Below are 23,829 nucleotides of genomic sequence, written 5' to 3'. Positions count from 1 at the left end.
ACTATAGCTGTCCTTGTGCAAAAATTTGCGAAGACTCTACACTGAATACGCGTTCTTGTCCAAGTAAATTTACAGGAAAGCGTCGGAACAGAGGGCTTCTTGCGCAAGAGTTATTCCTCTCCCCATGAGGAATAAGCCCTCTTGCGCAAGAGCTCTTGTGCAAGAAGGCAGTGTGGATGGGCAACAGGGTTTTCTTTCACAAGAAACCCCTATTGCTAAAACGGCCATCCGAGCTTTATTCACAAGATAGCATCTACACTGCCATGGACACTCTTGCACAAAAGCACATGGCAGTGTGGATGCACTCTTGTGCGAGACCTTTTGCGCAAGAACTCTTGAGCAAAACAGTTTTGCGCAAGAAGCCTGCAGTGTAGACATAGCCCATGTATAGACAACCTCTTAATGGAGACAAGGCACTACAGCTTTTTCCATGAGGAAATCAGGCAAAATCAGCACTGTATTTTTTGATTATAAACAACCTTCACTTTTTTTGCAATGAAGACACATAGCCAAGAACTGCTAAACACAAAATCCCAACACCCAAATGAAAACCCACTGTTTCCCCTTACAGCTTATCCACATGAAGACACAGCAAACTGAGCCCACACAGCCACTTAGTACATGGCACACTGCTGGGCTATAGATTTACACTGCAGCTTGCTATGCACTAAATTTCTATGTGAACAGGCCCTGAGATATGTCTAAACACAACATCCAGAATGCATGAAGAATTAACGTTAAAAATGCCTAAGTGTGTTTAAAGAGTAAACCTCTTTGAAGAGGGTTTCCAAAATAATGTTGCTTAACTCCTGAAATCCTTGTAGACACAAAAGAGTTAACATCTTCCTGGCCTATCAGCAATCTCCACAGTGCTCTTGCCCTTCTAAATATTTAAACACTGTTGCTGCTTACACCGCAGAGAAGAAAAAGCTGATGAAAGCCTTTGGCCAATGAAATAGAATTAAAACAACAACAACAACAACTAAAACTGTTAAGCTTATTTACATTTTTGCTTTGTTAGTAAACTGAAATGGCTGGCACAGGAGGCAAGAAAAGTGAAATTAACATCATATCCACTACATCTTCTGGCAACGGCAGCACATTTTGATATTGTGCTGTGTCAGCTTCCACTACTGGGGTAAGGCTGAATTCGGTACAGTCCAAGACCTAAACACAGTGCTGGGCATCACATTTTATTTTTAAAATAGTAATCTAATTCTGGAAAAAGCTACAAACTAAAGATAACTTTATTTCTGATTAAATAAAATAATGCTTTATAATACAGAAATTAAAAATGACCTATTTTTAATAATTCAGGAGCAAAATATGGGCTCTGTAATATCAGTATAGCTGAGAGAGAAGTGATATAGGTCTGGGAAAAATAGGCACTTTTCATTTTTAAAAATCCAACTTGACTTTTCTGCCTTCAGTGGTTACTGTCCGTGCTATATTCTAATAGTATATTATAGATGGAAACAAAGCCAGCAGATATGTGTACCACTTACCATAAGAAATATCAGTCCAGCTTTTCAGAAAGTACAGAAAGGAAAGACCCACTGATTCAGGGCTGTGCCAATGTCAGGGCTGTCTGTGCCAATCCATTCCCAGGAAATTCACAGTGTGTGACAGAAAGCAATATGGGATGGCAAATTTGCAGAGGGGTGGAGAAACAGTTTAAACAGGCAATGGAATGGAATCAGCCACTTGGGAGGTTTAATAATGGGCTGTTTGTTTGTTTGCCCTTTTGATGTTTCATTAGTTGTTGATCTTGTTTCAACAAAAGAGGGATGGGAAAAAGGAAGCTTCTCTTCCAGCAAACCCTGGGAAAGCAACACCTTTCTTTTAACGGCCTTCCCAGAAAGACCCCCCTGCAACATTTTGACTTTCACCGTCATAGCTATCAGCAACACAACAGCTGCTCTTTTTACAATGACTTGCTGGAGAGAGAATGATCGAATGAGCCAATCTATGTCACATGGAGAATGTGCGGAAAGACACTGAAGGAGGCAAGAGAAGTGAGGTCAGAACAAACACGGGTAGGGTGAGGAAGGAGTGAAAAGTAACAAAAAAGAAAATACAAAAGAAAGAGAGGGAGCACACTGAAGAATATTTGTTTAAAAAATACTGCAGCCTGAGTAGCACAGGTCACAGAAATACAGACAAGCTCCCTATTACTTCCCCCCACTCCCCCAAGGCATCGTGATTGTCGCTGGGCAGAATGGAAGATATTAGACAATCGGCAATGTTACATACAGATGGAAGACGTGGGGTGGAAGAGGACAAGAACATTTATATGGCTTGAAGAACTCAGCATGTCTTAGCTAGAGGATTAAACACCCACCCATAGAAATGGCTTCACCTTTCAATCTTTCAGCCATCAAGAGGAACAAGCATAGTGATTTTTGGAAAGGTTTACTTCTGTCCCAGACAGAAAGCAAATGCTCGTCTGAAATCCAGGGAGTACAATGTTCCCTCTTGTTGATTTCTGTGCAGCTTTGGAAAGAAGCAGGGAAGGTGGATAGGTTGATCGAGATGGAAAGAGGAGGGTACCTGGGGTAAAAATCTGGGATGTGGACAAGGCACAACCTTACCCGTACAAAAGATTATGTACAGTGGGAGGTCTCCAGTGGGGCAAAGAGGTCTGTGGTGGAGAATCCTCATCAGCTTAAGATGTGTTAAAAATCTCAAGTATCTAGTTTCCACTCATGATCATGGGAAAATCTCCTGCTTGGTGAGTCCACATTGGTGTTCTGCAGTTTAGAAAGGCACACAGTTGAGATTCTAATGCCATGTTGTATGCAACATTTTTTATAACTCGAGTACCTCCAAGCAGAGTTGGACCTTGCCCTGCCCTGCCATATTCCATTATGACTCTTATGGTGGTATGTGCCATCAGAGAGAAAATATCAGCAGGCATCATGGGCTGCTCGTAGCTCCAGGAAGTTGATGCATAGGATGGATTCGGTAAAGGACCATCTGCCTTGTACTATAGGAGTGCTCTCCTCAGTTGTTAGACTCATGGATAGTGCTGGCTGAAGGAAAGGAACCCCAATACAGATGTTGTGAGGGCTACCCACACCACAGTAGAGTGTCCTTGACTGTTATAGGCATGGACAGGTGATTGTGCTGCTGTCTAAGGCACATAGATTGTATGTAGCCACACCTGGAAATGCTGCATGTATAATCACATGTACTTTACTTTGGATGCAACCACCACCACGTGGTCAAGTAGCTGGAGACATGTCCCAGCTGAGATTTGGAGGCAGGTTCTCACCATGGATACAAGATCGGTGACAGTAAAAAAATCTGTGAACTGGGAGGAAGAGGGAGGAAAATTCTAACTCGCATGGCATCTAATTGTGCCCTGATAAATGCCAGGTGTTGCACATAAGTCAGTGTAGATTTCTCCAAGTTTACATTGTCATTCCAAGGGATTGATTTCGGATAGGCTTTTGAGAAGACAATCATCTAAGTATGGAAAGATGATGATGCCTTCTTTACGTAGCTAGGCAGTGACTACTGTGAGGACTCTGGAGAACACACAGGGGGCTGTCAACAGTCTGAAGAGTAGTGATGAGTCCCCATGGCGAACTGAAGAAACTATCCGTTACCCTCTCCACCATTATCTCAGCACTGTAACTGGGAGACTGAGTCTCGGCCCTTAACTTTCAAGCTCCCACTGGTTTTTGGGTATCTGGACTCTTGGGGCAGAGAGAGAGGCATCACTGGCACCAGTGTGTGTATTGGTCCAAGGGAGAGCATTTTTCTGAGCAGCAAGCAGATGGAGCAGAAGGCGTGCTTGGTGCCGAGGACTTGTTTGGTCCTGAAATGGCCATCAGCATTGGTAGTGCTATCCATGTCATAAGAGTCAAAGTTGGTCTGCTTGAGATGACTGGCACTCTTTTTCAAGGTCTTGTGTCTCGGTCTGTAGGTCTGGCCAGTTAGCGTCTTTAGACCTTCGCTTAGCTCTAATACCAGAGGTACTCTAATGGGTGCTAGAGCTATGTCCCCTCTCCAAGAATGTCAAGGCACCTGACCTCACATTGGATGGCATTCTGGTAGTGGTGTCTCACAAGGTTATGAGGAAGCCCATTTCGTCAGAATAGGAACAAGATCTTCTTTTAGAGGGGCGTGGTGAATAAGGGTTGTGGATGATCCAGCAGAGTGAGAGAGCTGCAGGAGAAAGTACCTGGGGCAAGATCCAGTGCTGGACTTAATGATTTCCCCATAAGAAGTCACAACAAAATGTCCTAGCCTTTTCAGGCCCTGGCTATGAGGCTGTGGCAGTGAGCATACTTTTGGGGGATATGTGTCCTTCTCCTAAGTAATATGGCTGCCCATCTACTACAGGGAAGGTGATCCAGCAGGAAACATACCTCTTAAACTCAGAAGGTCTGGGGATATTGGCGAGAGGAAAAAAAAATCCCAGTTGGGAAAGTCAAGAAGCAGAAAGTTACAAACTGAGAGGTAAAACATTGTATATGTTGCCCTCACTGCAACATATAAAATCTAGCAGTGATAAGTTAGGATAAGAAAAAGAGATGTGGGCTCTGTTGTGAATTCCGCCCCAGACCAAAGATGGGGGGCAGTTGGGCCACACCACACTATATATACATCCTGCTCTTGGTGCAAAGTGGGGGGTGGGTGGGAGAAGAGGGGGTTGTGCATGTATGGTCAGACAGGCACTGCTGATGAAGATCTCAGCTCCCGGGGCAGGTGGTAGTGTTGCATCCTCTTGTTAATTTCATTTTGTAGCTGTTGCTTGGGAAGGTATAAACAGCAGCAAAGGCACTGCAGCTGTCTGTAGATTCAGGAAGACAGCAACTGCTCTAGTTTATGCCTGAAAGCTCATTATCTACCAAAAGAGCTAGAAAAACTTGATTCTGGAGGCTGCTTAGGCCAGCAGGAAGCCTATCTTATTTTTGTGTCATCCCTAAAAATGCTAATTTGCAAAGATGGCACTTCCAGCAATGGCATATCATTCTATAGAACAGGATGCATGATGTTCAAAACTATGTCCACTTCCTGGTCAAAATTAATTATGTAAACAAAACACGCATTTATTTAGCTGGACACAACTGTCTGAATGTGTACCAAATATAATGAACTGACTTCTCATATTTTCATGCTGGGTTCTTTCAGACAAACTTGGGGCTTTGAGCAATGCCATTTGAGTTGGGCCCTCATTGCAACATATAAAATTCAGTGTACATTTTCAGCCTACCTCTACCATGCTAGACTGATGGCGAAGAGTTTAGAATGTATCTAGATACACATATTTTTTCCTCTGGGCAGTTTAAGATATCTTCATGCATGTCTCAGTCTGCATGAACTACCTTGTACCACATGCCAAGTGGCATTAGAGAATGAGTGGTAAACATTTCATTATTACTGGTGGGATGGAGTTCTAGTGACTTCTTGTTCTCTCCAGCTGCAGGGTGGAAAATACTATCTTTATTAGTTTTCATTAATGTCACAAACTATGCATTCAAAATACAGGTTATGGATTATATTCCCTTCCAGTGTTTATGGTACCCTATACAACTTCAGGTACCAAAGACAACAAAAACTCAGAGGCTACGTCTACACTGGCATGATTTTCCGAAAATGCTTTTAACGGAAAACTTTTCCGTTAAAAGCATTTTCGGAAAAGCACGTCTAGATTGGCAGGATGCTTTTCCGCAAAAGCACTTTTTGCGGAAAAGCGTCCGTGGCCAATCTAGACGCAGTTTTCCGCAAAAAAGCCCCAATCGCCATTTTCGCAATCGGGGCTTTTTTGCAGAAAACACTACTGTGCTGTTTACATTGGCCCTTTTGCACAAAAGTCTTTCGGAAAAAGACTTATGCCCAAATGGGAGCAGCATAGTATTTCCGGAAAATCACCGACGATCTTACATGAGATCGTCAGTGCTTTTCCAGAAATTCAAGCGGCCAGTGTAGACAGCTGGCAAGTTTTTCCACAAAATCATCTGATTTTGTGGAAAAACTTGCCAGTCTAGACACAGCCAGAATGTAGAATTAATGTAGAATTTAAAAGGGCCCCATAATTATTCAAAAAGTGTGAAGCTTTTCAGAGACTGATCCAAGGATTACCCCAAATGAAAAGCTCTCAACTGTTCTTCCCTCAAATTTGGACCAGAGGTTTTGATCTGTCCATTATATAATGATAAATAGCAATAAGCACAATTTTGGATCTAGACCAGAAGAATCGAAGGGTTCAGGGGGATTTGATCTAAAGTTTTGGTTTGAACCCATTTCTGATAAATGTGCATTTTAACTAGGGATGTAAAATACTGCTTGTTTAGTTATCTGGTTAAACAGTAAGTTTAACTGGTTAACTGATTAAATGGGGCTGGGCAGGGGGAAGGCGGGCTGGTGCAGTCCCTGCACCATAGGCAGGGGCTACCCCAGTCCAACTGCTTCCGACCCTGGGATGAGAGTTGGCAGCATCATATGTAGCTGGAAGTGGCAGCACGGGAGGAATGAGCGGGAGCTGCTGGCTTTAGGCCTCACAGGGGGGTGCTGCTTCTGGCCGACCTGCGAGCCTGCACGGAAAAGGAACTGGCAGCCCTCACACTCCCTGATGCTGCTTCCACGATCCCCCTCCCCCGCCCCAGCCCCAGGAGGCTGCTGACTCCTAGCCCATGTGGGTTTGGAGCTAGAAGCCCCATGGGGCTGGAGCAGCCCTCCACCCATGAGGGGCCATGAGTGGGGGCCTGCTCCTGGTTAATGGTTAACAGGATACCCATTCACATCCCTAATTTTAACTGTACAAGGCCAAACAAATGCAAGATTTCCATAACCTGAATGAATTTTAAATACGCAGACCACAGGAGTAATTATTTTTTAAATTACATAAAACATCATATTTCTACTCATTTATTGTTTTAAAAACAAATTTACCTGGAATACTTGCAGGAGAAATTGGACCTGATCTTGATTGGTTGCTTCCAACAGGTGAGCCTACAGGGGAAGGCGATGGACCTCCTGGGATGCCAGAGAGATGTGGGGAAGCATGAGGGGAGAAAGGTGACTGTGCAGGGTTACTCTGCTCTCCCTGGCTGCTTGTAGAACCTGAGGCACTAACTGCTGAACTCAGTGTTGCTTCAGTTCCAGTGGGCAGGTCATCAATGGAACCGGATAAATCCTGAGTGAGAAGAAGAGACAAAAACAGAGCAGGAGTGAGAACTAACACCCAAGGCACACTACCTGAAAACTATCAGGGCGGTAAGAAACTCCCTGCACTTGGACAAAAACCATTATTATTTGTAAAAGGATGATGACAGGGCTGGCCACTTGTTTCATTAAAGATCCAATTGCAATAGTAAGGAAGTTTGAGCTGGTCTATTAGTTAAATCCCAGCTTGTATAACATTTTACCAATCTAAAATCCCTCCTCTAGTTTTCGCTGGATTCATTGCTTTTCACTTGTTTCCCTTAACTACTATATGATGTCACTATACACTATTAAACAGCTCCTTCTTTTCAGACATGGCTGCATTTCTACAGCTGCAGAAAATGTTCCCTACGTAACCTCATTTATCTGAATGCTGGTGAAGTACAATTTTCATCAGACGAAGGCTGGGTACATCCCCTAAAGGTTTAGATTCCTAGATTCCAAGGCCAGAAGGAAGCACTGTGATCATGTAGTCTGACAGCCTGTGTAAACACAGACCTCAGAACAATAATTTTTAAATAATGTACCATATAGAAAAAAAATCCAATCCTGATTTCAAAATGTCCAGCAATGCAGACTCCACCACAACTATAGGTAATTTGTTCCAATGGTTAAATATCCTCACCATTAAGAATTTATGCTTTATTGTTACTATCTGAATTAGTTTAGCTTCAGCTTCCAGCCATTGGATCATATTATGTCATTCTCTACTTCACTGAACAGTCCATTATTAAATATTTGTTCCTCAGGTAAGTACTTATAGATTGAAATAAAGTCACATTTAGTATTCTCTTTGTTAAGCTAAATAGATTTCAACTCAATGAGTTTATCATTATAAGGCATATCTTCCGATCCTTTAATCATTCTTGTGGCTCTCCTCTCTTCTTGAATTGCGGACACCAGAACTGGATACCGTATTCTAGCAGTGGTTGTCCCAATGCCAAAATAATCTTTCTGCTTCTACTCAAAATGTCCCTGTTTATGCACCCAAAGGTCACATAAGTCCTTTCAGCCTTGGCATCACACTAGCAGCCCAAGATGCAACGGACAATCCACCACATCCCCCAAATTATTTTCAGAGCCATTGCTTCCCAAAATGTAGTTCCCCATCCTGAATGTATGGCCTACTCCAGTGGTTCCCAACACGGTGCCATTTGTGGGCACCCGCCAAGGGCTCGGGGCTGACCCCACCCCGGGCGCGTGGTGCATGCGCAGTGCCGGCCCCAGGCGCACTGTGCATAAGCAGCACCAGCCCCGGGCACACGGGGAGTGCTGGCCCCGGGCGCACAGTGAATTGGCCGCCCTGGCCTCAGGCACGTGGCAAATTGGCCGCCCCATCCCCAGGCGCACGGCTATGGGGGGCGCCGGCCCTGGGCACATGGCGAATTGGTCTCCCCGTGCAGCTATGGGGGGTGCTGGCTCTAGGTGCGCAGCTATGGGGGGGTGCTGGCCCTAGGCGCGCAGCTCTGGAGGGCTCCGGCCCCAGGCTTGTGGCGAATGGGCGGCCCTGGCTGTGGCCATGCGGCGCATGGGGTTGCTGGCCCGAGGCACATGGCTCATGGGGGTGTGGCATATGCACGGCCCCGCCCCTGGGCGCACGAGTGTCCCCGCCCTCTGTCTCCCGGCGGGCGAATGGCCCCGCCCCCTGGCGCCTGGCAGCTCCAAATGGTTGGGGACCACTGGCCTACGCTCTTTGTTTCTAGACCTACTCACTTACATTTGACCATATAAAAGCACATATTTATTTGCTTTTGCCAAGTTTACCAAGTGATTTAGGCTGCTCTGAATCAATGATCTTTCTTATCATCATTACTTACCACTCCCCCAATTTTCATGTCATCTGCAAACTTTATCAGTGATGATTTTGTGCTTTCTTTCAGATCACTGGTAAAATGTTAAATAGAGTACAACCAAGAGCCAGTCCCTGTAGGACCCCTCTAAAAACACACATGCTTGATGACGATTCCATGTTTACAATTACACTGAATGTGTTCCATGTTAATTTTATATCACCTCTAATTTTTTAATCAAATGTTGCATGGCACCATGTCAACTGCCTCACAAAGGTCCAAGTATATTAAATCAACTGCATTGCCTTTATCAACCAAATTTGTAATCTAATTAAAAAAAGACATCAAGTGGTTTGACAGGATCCATATTCCATAAACCCTTACTGACTGGCATTCATTACAGTACTTTCATTTAATTCTTTATTAAGTCCCATATTGGCAACTCCATTATCTTGCCTGTGACTTACAGTAATATGGTTATCCTGTTTAAATTTTAAAAGTATTGGCACAATAGCATTTTGCTATTTCGAAATAGCGCATCCACACCGAGTGGACTCTGAATCACATTTAAGGTTGGCGGAACCAGTTCCAGCAGGGCACCAGGTCAGGACATACTGTGTAGGGCTGCTGCCTGAGGCTATCTGAGGTCTGTGCTTAAAGGGATCCCCCCAGACAGCCAGTTCTCAGGTTTCCCTGCTTACTTGTCTACCTCAATGAGGGAAAGCAAAACATTTTGTCTCTGCATGCTCTGATTGCCCTCACTCGGGACACCAAAGCACTCTGCAACACGGAGCCAGAGCTGTCCTCTGGTGCTTCTCTTGCATGTGTTGCTGCAAGCGTGGCTGCACTTTCTGCAGGCTGCCATCCAGGAGGTCCATCGGGGGGCTGTCAGTATCCAGGAGGCCCTGCAGGAGTGCTTCCAGCCTGAGGAGCACTAAGAGCCTCCCTGGTCTGCCCCACTGAGGGCTTGTGCCTCATTCCCCCCTCACGTCCTTCCACTTACCCCTCCCTAACCCACCTTCCTAATGTCAAATAAAATACATGTATTTTCATGAACACAAACTCTCATTATTTAACAAAACGGGGGGGGGGGGGAATGAAACTGGTGAGATTGGGGAAAGGAGGCCGGAGAGAGGAGAAGAGAGGATGGGAGAGAGGAGGGGGAAACCTGGGAGGAGGAAGCTAGAAGGGGGAAGCAAGGGGAAGAAGGGGGAGAGGAAGCTCAGGGCTCAGGATTGGGGGTGTCGTCGGACCAATTTGATTGACATGCAAACCTGCTCCTGGATTCGCATGTGGCCTTTGGTGGCCAAGTTGGCAGCTATCCTGCCACAGACGGCCGCATTCCTCCATCTAGTGCAGAGATCATGGACGTTGGGGGCTTCCCCCCCCAAACCTGAATAAGGTCCATGATCTCCACCCTGGACCAGGAGGTGCCCACCTTCTCTGGGCCCTGGCAGGCATCCTGAGAGCTAGCAGGTTGCTCCTGGGGAGCGGTGGAGGGCTGGCTGTCAGTGGCTTGCTGGCTCATATTTTGGGGCCACTGGGTATATGCACAAGGCATAAGGGATCGGTCGGAAAAGGCTTTCCTTGTTGACTGATCCCAGTTTAGACTGCTGCTTTTTGCCGGCAAAGTGCCGCATCGGCAAAAAGCAGCAGCCATTTTTATTCTAATGAAGTGCGGGATATTTAAATCCCCACTTCATTAGCAATTTTGGTATATCTAATTTACATCCCTCTGGTGACAGAGGGTTGTAGTCTAGACATACCCTTAGATGCATTTATCTGGATTTTAAAACCTGAAGATTTTTAAATGCCTGCTGGCCTTGGATTTCTCTTTTTGCTTCCCTTATAAATCATCTACAGTTTCTACCTTCTAATTTATATATTAATTGCCTTTAATGTCCCTCTTCTTCTTTCTCTCTATATATTACTTTTTATAGATGTCTATGTCCCCCTATTTAACCAGGTCAGTTTTTAAACCAATATAACCTTGTTCCTCAACTGTAGTCTTTTGGGCATCTAGTAAAGTGTTTTTAAAAAACTCCCAATTATCTAATTTTTGTTAATTAAATTATTCTTCCAGGCTAAAATAGCTCAAACACACTGAGCTCTGTGAAACTGGCCCTTTTAAAGTACTAGGTATATCTATTACTGGCCTTACTTTGCTCTTTTTGGATATTATAAATTGATCAAGTCATGGTCACTTGTACTTAAGGTACAACTTAACTTTTGACTGAAACTTGAATCCTATTGCGTTACTTAGTTCTTCAGGAGTAGATGTTAGTAAATGGCAAACAACTAAAACTGGTGCAGAATGGTAGATGTCTAACCATAATTTTTCAATAGAATTGGAAGCTCTAAAAGTCCACAAACCTTCTATTAGAGGGAACCCTTATGTAAGCATTCATATTTAACAGATACTGAGAAAACCGAAATATTGCAAAATGTGGATTTTTTTACACGATAACAAATACTTTAAGATTGTAAGGTATATATTAGGAGGCAAGCTGGTAATTCTATTAGCTAAGTAAGGTGCAAATAAAAGATTGACATTTCACACATAAAATAAGTCAACTCCTATATGTAATCTCATGACCTCAAATCTCCAATGGATTAAATAACTGGGATGGCAGACCATTTAGCATGTGGTTCTAATCTTGCTCACATGGTTCTAATCTTACAAGAGTTGTTCCACTGAAGCCAACATGATTAGTCACATGAGTAAGGTATATAGAGAATCTGACTCTGTCTGAGAGGAGAACTGATGAAGAGACAAATTATTAATGTATAAATATCAGCCACATTTTTGACAAGCAACGGAAGAACTCAACAATATTTTTGTTGAATATACAATACTTTGGGCCAGATTGTAAAGAAGTATCCTTAATAGTAACAAATTTCCCATCTCCCAATGGTCCCCTTACAAAAGACTCACCCTCTAAAAAAAATTGACAACTAAAATTGACTTCCAAGTTGTATGAGTTTAAGTGCAAAACAAACATCTTAAAAACCCAATCAGTAGAAAAAAATGCCCAAGATGGTGGACTCTACTCTTGCTTGCATATAATGAGGACGACTGTCTGTACCTGACTCTCCATTTATACTTCAGATTAGCTCCCAGCATGATGCTTTGTGAACCTTCTTTCCCATCCAAATCAGGGATGTAAAATACTATGTAATTGGTTAACCGGTTAAATGTGAAGTTTAACTAATTAACCAATTAAGGGGTGGCTGCTCCAGCCCAGCAAGACCAGAGTACCCTCCCCCTGTGCTGCAGCTGGGCTGAAATGGGCCCTGTCTGCAGCCCCTGGCAGGGCTGGATTAGCTCCCTGCCCAATGTTGGGTGGGAAGCTGCTCCAGGCACCACCAGTTCCAGAATCAGTAAGTATTAAGGGTAATGCTGACCAGTTAACTGGTTAACCTTTCACATCCTTAATCCAAATAAGGCCTCTGTTTCTGTAGGCACAACTTTACATTCATGATAGTCACACTTTTTCCTTATGAGCACAAAACTGTAGGCGTAATTCATTGTGCATGTAAAAATGGGAATCCATATTCATAATCTGACCCTCTATGTCAGTTCTGCACTGATTTTATAGTAAGGCTGCAACCCTCTGAAAATAGTAGTATCAGGGGCGGATAGTATCAAGAAGCCCTGCGCATGCGCCGTGGCAAAGGGGGGCCCCGCGAAATTGGGCTGCCCTGGGCCCCGCAAAATGGTCATCTGCCCGAGTAGTATAATAGTATAATTGGGGATAAACTGTTTTTGTTTAGTCTGCTCTAAAACTACTACTAACTGTACAAAGTATTAGCAAGTAATGAAGATATTTCATACAGTAGAGAGTAATTAGAGAGATTTTAAACAGGAGTATATTTGACAAATAGGTAAGTAATTACTGCTTTTCCATGCATAACATAGTGTACCTTTACACAGAAGCAAATGATTACTATCGTACTGTGTAACAAAAGTGGGAAAAAGCTGCTTATAAAACAAATGCTGCTGAAAAACATATGACAACTGAAAACAGAATCTAGCAGAATAGAAGCAATTCACAATTAAGACAAATCCTGGGACTATCTACATATAAAAAATTCTGGTTTTTGAGTGGCCATTCCACTCAAACAATAGTTCAGACTTAACCTTTTTTTGGGGGGGGGAGTAGTCGGGGGGCGGCTAAACATCACTCGTTTCATGAAGCCAAGTGAGGTTTGAAAAAAAATGTTTTAAGCGGGTAATACTGTGCATGATGAAATGATTTACAGTTCAGGGATCAAGGCAAAACTTGAGAGTTCACCATAATATCACCATTTATCTTTGACTTGCTGAGTGCGTATGTGTAGGGGAAGAAGGCGGGAGACATGAGTGAAGTTCATTTTTCCATCAGGTTGCATTATGACTTCTCATTCTGTTAATCCCCCCTGGGGGAGGAGTGAGTGACAAGTCCCAGGCATTTCCTCAAGTGCATGCCTTCAAGGGATTTCCTCACAAACCTGATGCAGCTCATTCATAAAAGCAAAGGAGGAGGGGAGCTCACGTGATGCTACTTTGCTTAAAGAGCTAAACTATGTCCAAAGAGAAAGAGACGGAGAGAGAGCTCAAACAACAGATAGGCTTCAACTGCGCTGCACACTAGTTGAGCCTGACCTGACTGACCCTCCTCCCCAGTACATCATGATACACACACACTGAACAAAGAGCAGGATTTCCTTACAGAGCTGGATACCGTACACACACACCTCATGATTCATTTAGCCGCACTGCCAGGGATGTTATCATAGTAATAATGTGTGCTTTGCCAAGCAAAAGAAAACAGATAAACATGTAAGCTCTCTCACAACAGTGAATATTATCCACAGGGTTATTTGCACAGGTTACAGTGGGCAAAGAGAAAACAAAAGGAAGTGGGTCTGGCCCACGAAAGCTCATCATCTAATAAACCATCTTGTTAGTCTTTAAAGTGCTATATTGTCCTGCATTTTGCTTCAACTGCCATGGGGTTGTCTGTCATTTTTTTCTTTTAATTTGATAACTGCTTGTGACCTCCTTCTGCCTCCCCCCACTGATTACATGCAATGCAAGAGTGGTGCAGCCTTCTTTTATAAAAGGCACATGAGAAAATTACTTAAGGAAGAGAATGCAGGCATTATCCAGACAGTAAGAGCAGAGGTCTTCTTATTGTTCTCACATCAGCAGCATTTTAATGTTTGCTGTTCGTCCAAGTAACAGAACAGTAATAAAGTAGTATGTAATTTCCACATTACAGGAATTATATACACATTATGTGTGCACATACATTTTTATATGTAAATTATATAAATACACTTACACACACACTTTACTTATCTATATGCAAAGCTATTTAAAAACCTGCTAATAAGAGAAGTACCACAGTGGTTTAAGCATGCAGTCTAGTTAACAAAGAAGCTCTGTAACTAATACTTCTCTAGAGGACAATTTAGTCAGCAGGGCACCAACTCTATTCTTTTTTTATAAGTACTATCAGATCTATGATGCCTGTAAAGAACAGAGAGACCTTACTTACTGCATCTCATTCAAACCAAGGCACCTTCAAGCTACAGTGGTTCCATTTATCTTGTTGGAAAGCTGGCAGGTTAGGTAATTGCAAGGATTCTTTTAAGGGGCTGAAATCCCCATACCCCAAGGCATGCCTTAAATTCTACTTTTTTTTTTTCAGAGGCTTCATCCGTAAGGCTCTGATTTCCTGGAATAAAGCAAAGCAAACTTACTCTTGCCAAACATCTTTTGCTACACAGGTTTGTTTCTTGTAGAATAATCTTATTAAGTGTTATCTACTTTATATTAGTTTTAGAATGCGGTGCCAGGTTTAAAGAAAAATAAAGGGTAATATACAATTTTCTCTATCTTCTGCTAACAAATCGTGCCAAAATGCTACATTATCTAGGTTAGTATCTCTATTATTCAAGACATCCCCCACCAGTTCTCAAAGCTAGTTTCTAGATAAAACTTGATTACAAACCTAGCTGTCCCTGTGCAGGATTCATGCCTCTTAGGAAATGTGTTATCTGTGACTATCTTTCCTTTCCCCCCTCACCTTCCACATATGCACAACCTTTATTCTTGCCCATGTGACAAGTACAAGAGCTAAAATGGACAGGTTCGCATTGTGTTTAGGATTATTATGATACACTTTCCTGATGGTACAATCTTATCAGAGTTTTACAGGAGAGCCATTCTTGATTCCGATCCACAGTTGTAATACAGCCAGCAGGGTAAGAGGAAGTAAACTGCTCATAAAGAACCTGGAAACCTAAGGTTACTCATTAGTGAAGCAGAGGGGAAACAACAAAACACATCAACAGATAAATAATATATAATAATCCTTCTCACTCAAGGTATATTACTAGAACCAACAAATAAAAAAATAAAATAAAAATAAAAAGCCAAGAACAAAAGTGAGAATGCAATAACTTGATGATAATCCTGGTAGCAGACAAGATTCTAAACATAATTAATTTGACAGCATTAGGACATTCATAGCTGAACACAAAAACACATCACATAGGGTATATATATGCTGCAATTAAACACCCACAGTTGGTCCACATCAGCTGACTCAAACTCAGGCTGCAAGGCTGTAGTGCTGCAGTATAGGTTTTTGGACTCAACCTGGACTGAGTCTGAAGTTAATAAACTCAGGCCTTCTCATGGTTTTTTTAATAGTATTTAAGATGTTGTTGCTAAAAAGATAAGAGTGCTATATAATATGCCCCCTGAACAATTTTAAAAGTGTGTATACACACACACACACACACACACACACACACTTAATGTTTAAAATATAAGCAAATATAGATTCATATATAATATACACAAGTAGATACACACACTTCGCTATTGTTTTGGAACTATAGGGGATTATGAACAATATGCTAGTTAATAGAGATTAACTTTCAGCCAATGATTTGGCTGACAAACACACAAAGAAAAAAGCCACAATAGCTCTGTTTAAATTTCAACATATTTTAAAGACCTCTTTTCATCACAAAGCAGTCTATAATAGTGTGATTCAAGAAGTCTTCCAAAGACCCTGCTGGTCACGTTGTCTAGACAGCAAGTGAGTTAACAGCCTCAGATTTCTTTTGCAACTGGAAAAATCCACAGGCACAAGAATGATGGACACCATCAGGAAAAACCTTTCATGTACTAATGTTAGCTCCCAGGGCAGATCTCTTCTTTCCAAACTATGCATGCTGTAATCCTGATCTAGTCATGCCAAAAATACTCCAAATGCATCCCCTAAAATCTTATCTGACAGGACATATATAGTACCTCCTACCCACAATTCTCCACTCAGCACAAGGTGAAGAAACAAAATCAGCCAACCTATTTATTTAATATTGAGGCTGTTACAATCTCTTTGTGCAAATCTGAGGTTTGTAGAAGTCGGAATAAGCCATCCATTATTTCAAAATTATTTTGAAATAACGGGATTGCTGTGTAGATGCTTGCATAGTTATTTCGGAATAATGGCCACTATTCTGAAATAGCTTGCTGTGTAGACACACCCTTACATGCTATTTTGTTCTTGTTGGGTTATATACTATTTTTGAAAAGTTATGCAGAACAGGTTCCCAAAAACGAAGAATAATTTCCTTCCAAAGTCCAGTATTAACTTCAGCAATCAAGAACATGTTTGAGCAAATTCTTTAAAAAAAGACTTTGTTTTTGTTTAGAACTGATAATCCTCTGACTTTGTGATGTCAGCAGTGGCTATATCATATGCAAAAGTCTAAGTACCATTCAGCATCCATTATTAAGGGTAAAATCATGGTACCATTCAAATCCATGTCAGTTTTGCCATTGACTTCAATGGACCCAGCATTTCATCTGAAGTTCCCATCTGATGGGAACATTTCCAGGAAATAAACATACAGCGTATGTCTACACTTGCACCCTAGTTCGAACTAGGGATGCAAATGTAGGCATTCCAAATAGTCAATGAAGAGGGGATTTAAATAGCCCATGCTTCATTACCATGATCTCGCCGGCGCGTTACTCCGATCAACAGCTGGTTTCAAAAATGAAAGTGCGTGCCAGGACACGTTATTTCGAACCAAACCCCTTGGTTCAAACTAACGTTACTCCTCAAAAAATTTAACTAACGTTATTCCATTTTGCTGTCCAGCTGCTGAGCGCAGGTAGCAGCAAGGGTGACGGGTGTAGCTGTGGCGCCAGTGGCAGCTCTGGCTCCAGGACCTGGGCATAAGGTCAGTAGGGCAGGGGAATTGGGTAAAGGGGGAAGGAGGGAGAGATGCCTGGCTCTGGAGAAGGGGGGGGATCAGGTGTGTGGGGGAGGTGCGCATGGCATCCCAGATGCACGTGGCGGTAGCAGCGGCAGCGGCTCTAACTCCAGGACCCTAGCATAAGGTTGGGGGGGGGGGAGAGGATTGCGTTAGAGCGGGGAAGGAGAGGTGTCTGGCTCTGGGGAAAGGGAAGGGAGGGGAATTGGTGGGGGGGGGGGCACATGGCGTGCCGGCTGCTCAGTGCACGCACCCCAGCGCCTGGAGGGAGACATACAGCTGTAGTGGTGGCGGTGGCTCTGGGACCTGATAATTAGGTTAAAGCCGGAGGGGGAGGGGGATTGCTTTAGAGCGGGGGGGTGGGGTGCCTGGCTCTAGTCTGGGGAAGCAGAGGGGAGGGGAATTGGGTTGGGGGAGGGTACTCATGGCATCCTAGCCAGCACATGTCAAGGCCAGCCGCTCAGTGCACGCACCCCAGAACCTGGAGGGAGACGCGTGTGGCTGTAGCGGCAGTGTCTCCGCCTCTAGGACCCAAGAATTAGGTTGGAAGGGGGGTCGGTGACTGGCTCTGGGGATGGGGATTGGGTTGGGGGTGTGTGTGTGCCTGGTTCTGGGGAAGGGGAGGGAGACTGGGTTAGAGTGGGGCGGGGGGGGGGGAGGGGAGAGGAGCCTGGGGCAGGGGAAAGGAAGAACAGTCAGAGCACTTATTGAGACCCAGGATCCCCAGGTACTGGCCCCAGCTGTCTCTGTTTGACATAATGTTTTATTTAAAAATGAAGCCTGGCCAACAAGCCCCCAATTGGGGTCAAGCCCCCATCTGGCCGCAGCATTATAACACTCCTGCACCCCCTCAGAACCCAAATCTGAGCCTATCATACACTGGAACCCCCTGTCCTGAGCCTCTCACAGCCCCAAACTCCTGCACCCCCACATCCCCAGTCTTCTGCCACAACACTCCTGCACCATCCACACACTGCAAATCTGTGTCCTGAGCCCATCATACTCCCAGCCTCCCTGCCCTGAACCCCTCATGCACCCCAGCCCAAACTCCCGCACCCTCACAGCCACAAGCCTGCGGCTTGCTCAGCACCCCAATCCTCCACCTGACCCCAACACTCTCCAGCCTGGAGCCCCCTCCCTGAGCCAGCATCCTCTTCTCTACTTCCTCCTGCACCCAAATTCCCTCCCAGAGCTTGCACCTCTTACCCCTTCCCAGTGCTTTTTTTGTGATGGTATGCCCTGGGACGCTGTACCGGCACCTATTTTTCCTCGGCGCAGTTTGTTGTTGTTGACCAACTCCCCCTTTCCCCCCGGTACATGGCTCTTCTCACTCTATCCACCGCTATTTAGCTCTTCGTCTGTAACGGGTTGGCCACTCCTGCTCTAGACCATCTCTGATAGATGTCTATCTAACCTGCTCTTAAATATCTCCAGAGATGGAGTTTCCACAACCTCGCTAGGCAACTTATTCCAGTGTTTCACCACCCAACAGTTAGGAAGGTTTTCCTAATGTCCAAACTAAACCTCCCTTCCTGCAATTTAAGCCCATTGCTTCTTGTTCTATTCTCAGAGGCTAAGGAGAACAATTTTTCTCCCTCCTCCTTGTGACATCCTTTTAGATACCTGAAAAGTGCTATCATGTCCCCTCTCAGTCTTCTCCTTTCCAAACTAAACAAGCCCAGTTCTTTCAGTCGTCCTTCACAGGTCATGTTCTCTAGACCTTAAGAACATAAGAATGGCCATACTGGGTCAGACCAAAGGTTCATCTAGCCCAGTATCCTGTCTGCCAACAGTGGCCAGCACTAGCTGCCCCAGAGAGGGTGGACCGAAGACAATGATCAAGCGAACTGTCTCCTGCCATCCCTTCTTTAGCCTTTGTCAAACAGAGGCCAGAGGCACCATTCCTTGCCCCCCTAGCTAATAGCCTTTTATGGATCTAACCTCCATGAATTTATCTAGCTCTTTTTTAAACTCTGTTATAGTTCTAGCCTTCACAGCCTCCTCTAGCAAGGAGTTCCACAGGTTGACTACACGCTGTGTGAAGAAGAACTTTCTTTTATTAATTTAAAACCAGCTACCCATTAATTTAATTTGGTGTCCTCTAGTTCTTATAGTATGGGAACAAATAAATAAGTTTTCTTTATTCACCCTCTCCACACCACTCATGATTTTGTATACCTCTATTATATCCCCCCCTCCGTCTCCTCTTTTCTAAACTGAAAAGTCCCAGTCTCTTTAGCCTTTCCTTGTATGGGACCCGTTCCAACACATAATTATTTTAGTTGTTCTTTTCTGAACCTTTTCTAATGCCAAAATATCTTCTTTGAGGAGACTACATCTGTACATAATATCCAAGATGTGGGCGTACTATAGTTTTATATAGGGGCAATAAGATATTCGTCTTATTTTCTATCCCTTCTTTAATAATTCCTAGCATCCTATTTGCTATTTTGACTGCCGCTGCACATTGCATGGACGTTTTCAGAGAACTATCCACGATAACTCCCAGATCTCTTTCCTGTTTAGTTGTAGCTAAATTAGCCCCGGTCATGATCTTTAATCATTCTTGTTGCTTTTCTCTGGACCTTCTCCAATTTCTCTCCATCTTTCTTGAAATGTGGTGCCCAGAACTAGACACAATACTCCAACTGAGGCCTAATCAGCGCAGAGTAGAGCGGAAAAATGACTTCTCATGTCTCGCTCACAACACTCCTGTTAATGCATCCCAGAATCATGTTTGCTTTTTTTGCAAGAGCGTCACACTGCTGATTCATATTTAGCTTGTGGTCCACTATGACCCCTAAATCCCTTTCTGCCATACTCCTCCCTAGACAGTCGCTTCCCATTCTATATGTGTTAGAGTGATTGTTCCTTCCTAAGTAGAGTACTTTGCACTTATTAAACTTCATCCTATTTACCTCAGACCATTTCTCCAGTTTGTCCAGTTCATTTTGAATTATGACCCTATCCTCCAAAGCAGTTGCAACCCCCTCTAGCTTCATATCAGATGACCCAAAGCCGCTCAAGATTTTATGATTCAAATGAATCATTTTTTCCTACAGTTTATTCCTAGCAAACTCCTCGGCATTATGAGGATTGCTTGAAATAAATGTTGTCACAGATTGTTCTTTTTCAACCTTTTTTTTTTTAAATGGGGGAAGATGTAACTGCTATACATAGCTGTGAATTCTGCAAATTTAGAGATTTGGAAAAAAAAAGACTTATGCCATAATAACCTGAATGAAATGTGATACACCAATATCTAGTCCACTAGCCATAACCTGGGGGAGAGGGAGATGGGAGAGATGAGGCTGCAGGAACTAATGTAATGATTTTGTAATTTCAACAATTTTCCCTAGTCAAGGAAATAATTTTATATGGATGTTTTGGCAACAGATTCAAGGGGAAGAGAGTTTTATGACAATCAAAGCTACCAGAATTACCTTGTAGTCAAAAACCACATGTAAATATGACCAACTGAACACCTCACCAATGATATTCAGTACCACTCACAATATGATCCATAGTTCTTTGATAACTCTCTTAATGGTTGATATTTTACAAACATCAGCTTTATGAAATGATAAATACTAATGACCCATTCTTCTCAAAGCAAATTGATCCAGTCTAACAAGAACTATAAACTAGTACTAATAGGGCTTGTCTTCCAACTGCATTTTTTGACACAGAAAGTAAAAAAAATAATCTTTAGAGCAGAAACACAAAAATACAACTCTCAGGCTGCATCTATACTGGCAAGTTTTTCCGCAAAAGCAGTTGCTTCTGCGGAAAAACTTGCAAGCTGTCTACAATGGTCGCTTGAATTTCCGCAAGTACACTGATTTCCTACTGTCTGAAATCAGTGCTTCTTGCAGAAATGATATGCTGCTCCCATTTGGGCCAAAGTCCTTTTGCGCAAAAGGGCCAGTGTAGACAGCTCAGATTTGTTTTGCGCAAAAAAGCCCCAATTGCGAAAATGGCGATCAGGGCTTTTTTTGCAGAAAAGCACGTCTAGATTGGCACGGACGCTTTTCCGCAAAAAGTGCTTTTGCGGAAAAGCGTCCATGCCTATCTAGACGCTCTTTTCCGCAAATGCTTTTAATGGAAAACTTTTCCGTTAAAAGCATTTGCGGAAAATCATGCCAGTCTAGACGTAGCCTCAAAGTACATAACTTTTCTCTTTATCTCCAAAATGGAATGCTTAGCACATGGAAATACTGAAAATAAAATTTAAAAACAAAAATACTACAGAACTCTTAGGAGCCATTTGTTTCTTTAGTATTGCAGCTGTGGAATATTGTCAACCAGCAAGTCTTGTAGCAATAGAAAATAAATTAGCAGCATTAAAAAAAAAGCTGTCCTAAATCCACTGAGAAGACAGAAAAGTTGCATTTGTACAAGAGCAATCTACTAAAACTTAGCTGTTTTGACACTATTTTTCACTCTCAGTTCTCTGAGCTGTTCTCTCTCCACAAACACAGACCATTTATAATAGAAAAAATCCCTTCCATTAAAGAAAAGTTCATCATCACTTTTTTTTTTCTTTCAAACCCCTGTGGACATTCAACATTTCAGAAGTTTTTCTGAGAGATCCCATCATATTGTGTGTATAGTTGGGATTGTGTTTTGTAGTATGCTTTGTACTTATAAATGTTGAATTTCATTGGCCATTTTGTCACCCAGTCACCAAAATTTTGTGAAATTCCTTTGTAACTCTTCATAGTCTGCCTTGTCATTGCTATGGAATCATATTATTGATCTCTTCTTAGTATTGTGCTAGTACCGTGGTCCCCAACACGGTGCCTGCCAGGTGCTCGGGGCTGGCCTGGCACCGGGCGCATGGCGGGGGGAGCGCCGGCCCCGGGCGCGCGGCGCTGGGCGGGGGGAGCGCCGGGCGGGGGGAGCGCCGCCCCCGGGCATGCACCTATGGGGGGGGCGCCCCCAGGGCGCAAGTGTCCCCGCCCCCTGGCGCCCGGCGGGCGAACGGCCACGCCCCCTGGCGCCCGACAACCTTGAAAGGTTGGGGACCACTGTGCTAGTATGTGTTAGGGATGTTAAATATCTGTTAACTGAATAGTAGAGTAACCTCAAGAATTCTTATCGGTTAGTTGACTATTCTGTAGTCCCTGAGGTGAGGCCAGTAGCCAGTGCGCTCCAGCCTCGCTCCTGAGGAGCTCCCTGCAAGTTCACGCTGCAGAGGCATCAGTGCAGGGTTCCAGGTAGGAGCTGGTCCGTGAGTGAAGCCAGTTTAAAAACCAGCTCCCTTTGTGGACCGGCTGCCTGTCACCCTGTACTACTTCCTCTGATAAAAAGGCAGCAAGGCAGGATGGCAGCAGTCCCTGTCTAGGGTGGGTCTGAACTCCCAGACCCGGTGCGAGCCAGAACTGAGCTGGGCTGCTGGCCAGCTTGCTAAAAAATGTACTGGCAAGTAGGGGGGAAGAATGTGTGTAGTCTATAGCATTAACCGATAAGCTTTTGGTTAATTGACTATACTACTGCATCCCTAGTATGCGTGTCATTTATTCTACAATGTAATAAAATAATTTCTCAACCCTACATTCTTACTGAATACTTCATAGTGATATCACCTCCAATGATTTGCTAAAATCACACTATAGGGTATCAGCCATGGGCATGTTAAGGAGACAGGTCAGATTCAGGTTGAACTAGACAGGTGAATTTGGCCAGAGTGAATGGAATATGTTAAGAAAGAATGTATATTACTAGGACTGAACTTGCAGTGGAAAGACATACATACAAATATCACTGATTTCAATACCACCTTTCATTATTGATTTAGGTTTTTTAAAAGTTATCTTCAACTCTTTACTTATATGGAGACAGTAGAAGAAAAATATGCTAGAAAACTAACAGGAAGAGGAAAGTGAATAAGCAAAAATGTCTAGGAGAACTACATAAAAAACAGTAATAATTAGCACAATGTCATGCTCCTTATATAATGAGTGTATGGGACAGATGAGTGTATAGGATAGATGGCACCTACAAGACGACTAAAGGGTTCACAATTCTTTCTTGACAGTCACAGAAGAATCAACCTAAATATTAAATGAATGGCTACCATCCATTAATATTTGTGCTTGCACCTTCATGCAAGATTCCCCCCCTTCTTTGTTTTTCTTTCATTTTTGTGCATCCAGGAAGTGTTCACAATTCAGTGCTCCGTGGAATAACTGATAAAGGGCAAACAATCAAGGGCTGAGATACTTTTAATTAAGCCTTGCTACAAATACACATTCACTCTTCTACTTTCTGATGTCAAAAGGAGTTTATGGGGCTCTATCAGAAAAGTCAAAGTATTGTGTCTCAAAAGATGCTCATTCAGACCATCCCAACCGTTCAATATTAAGTAATAAAATTAAATAAAATATTAACAACAACAAAAAAACTTTCAGATCTCTTCTCTCAAATGGCCAATAGTGCCATCTACCTTAAATCAACCAGAATTCTGAAACACGTCTCCATACAACAAATATTCATTTCTTCAGAATGGTCTGTATATAATGCATAGAACAATTTAACACTTTGATACAACATGCTTACAGTAAATATGTGTAAAATT

The 23,829-nt window shown here is 43.2% G+C and overlaps 1 protein-coding gene across 17 annotated transcripts in view; it reads right to left on the bottom strand.

Annotated features, from left to right (window-relative positions):
* ARID1B (AT-rich interaction domain 1B) overlaps positions 1–23,829 on the bottom strand; it is a 451,067-nt gene that overhangs the window by 120,124 nt on the left and 307,114 nt on the right. For all 17 annotated transcript variants that reach the window (XM_075924505.2, XM_075924502.2, XM_075924499.2 and 14 more), the window contains one exon: positions 6,904–7,147. In XM_075924505.2, the coding sequence (XP_075780620.2) occupies positions 6,904–7,147 (244 nt within the window). The remainder of the gene's footprint in view (positions 1–6,903; positions 7,148–23,829) is intronic.

The sequence above is a fragment of the Pelodiscus sinensis genome, chromosome 3 (genome assembly GCF_052426305.1).
Source record: "Pelodiscus sinensis isolate ZL-2025 chromosome 3, ASM5242630v1, whole genome shotgun sequence".
NCBI classification, from domain to species: Eukaryota; Metazoa; Chordata; order Testudines; family Trionychidae; genus Pelodiscus; species Pelodiscus sinensis.
The sequence above is the reverse complement of the archived record's forward strand: the minus strand, read 5'-3'. Positions and strand labels throughout refer to the sequence as shown.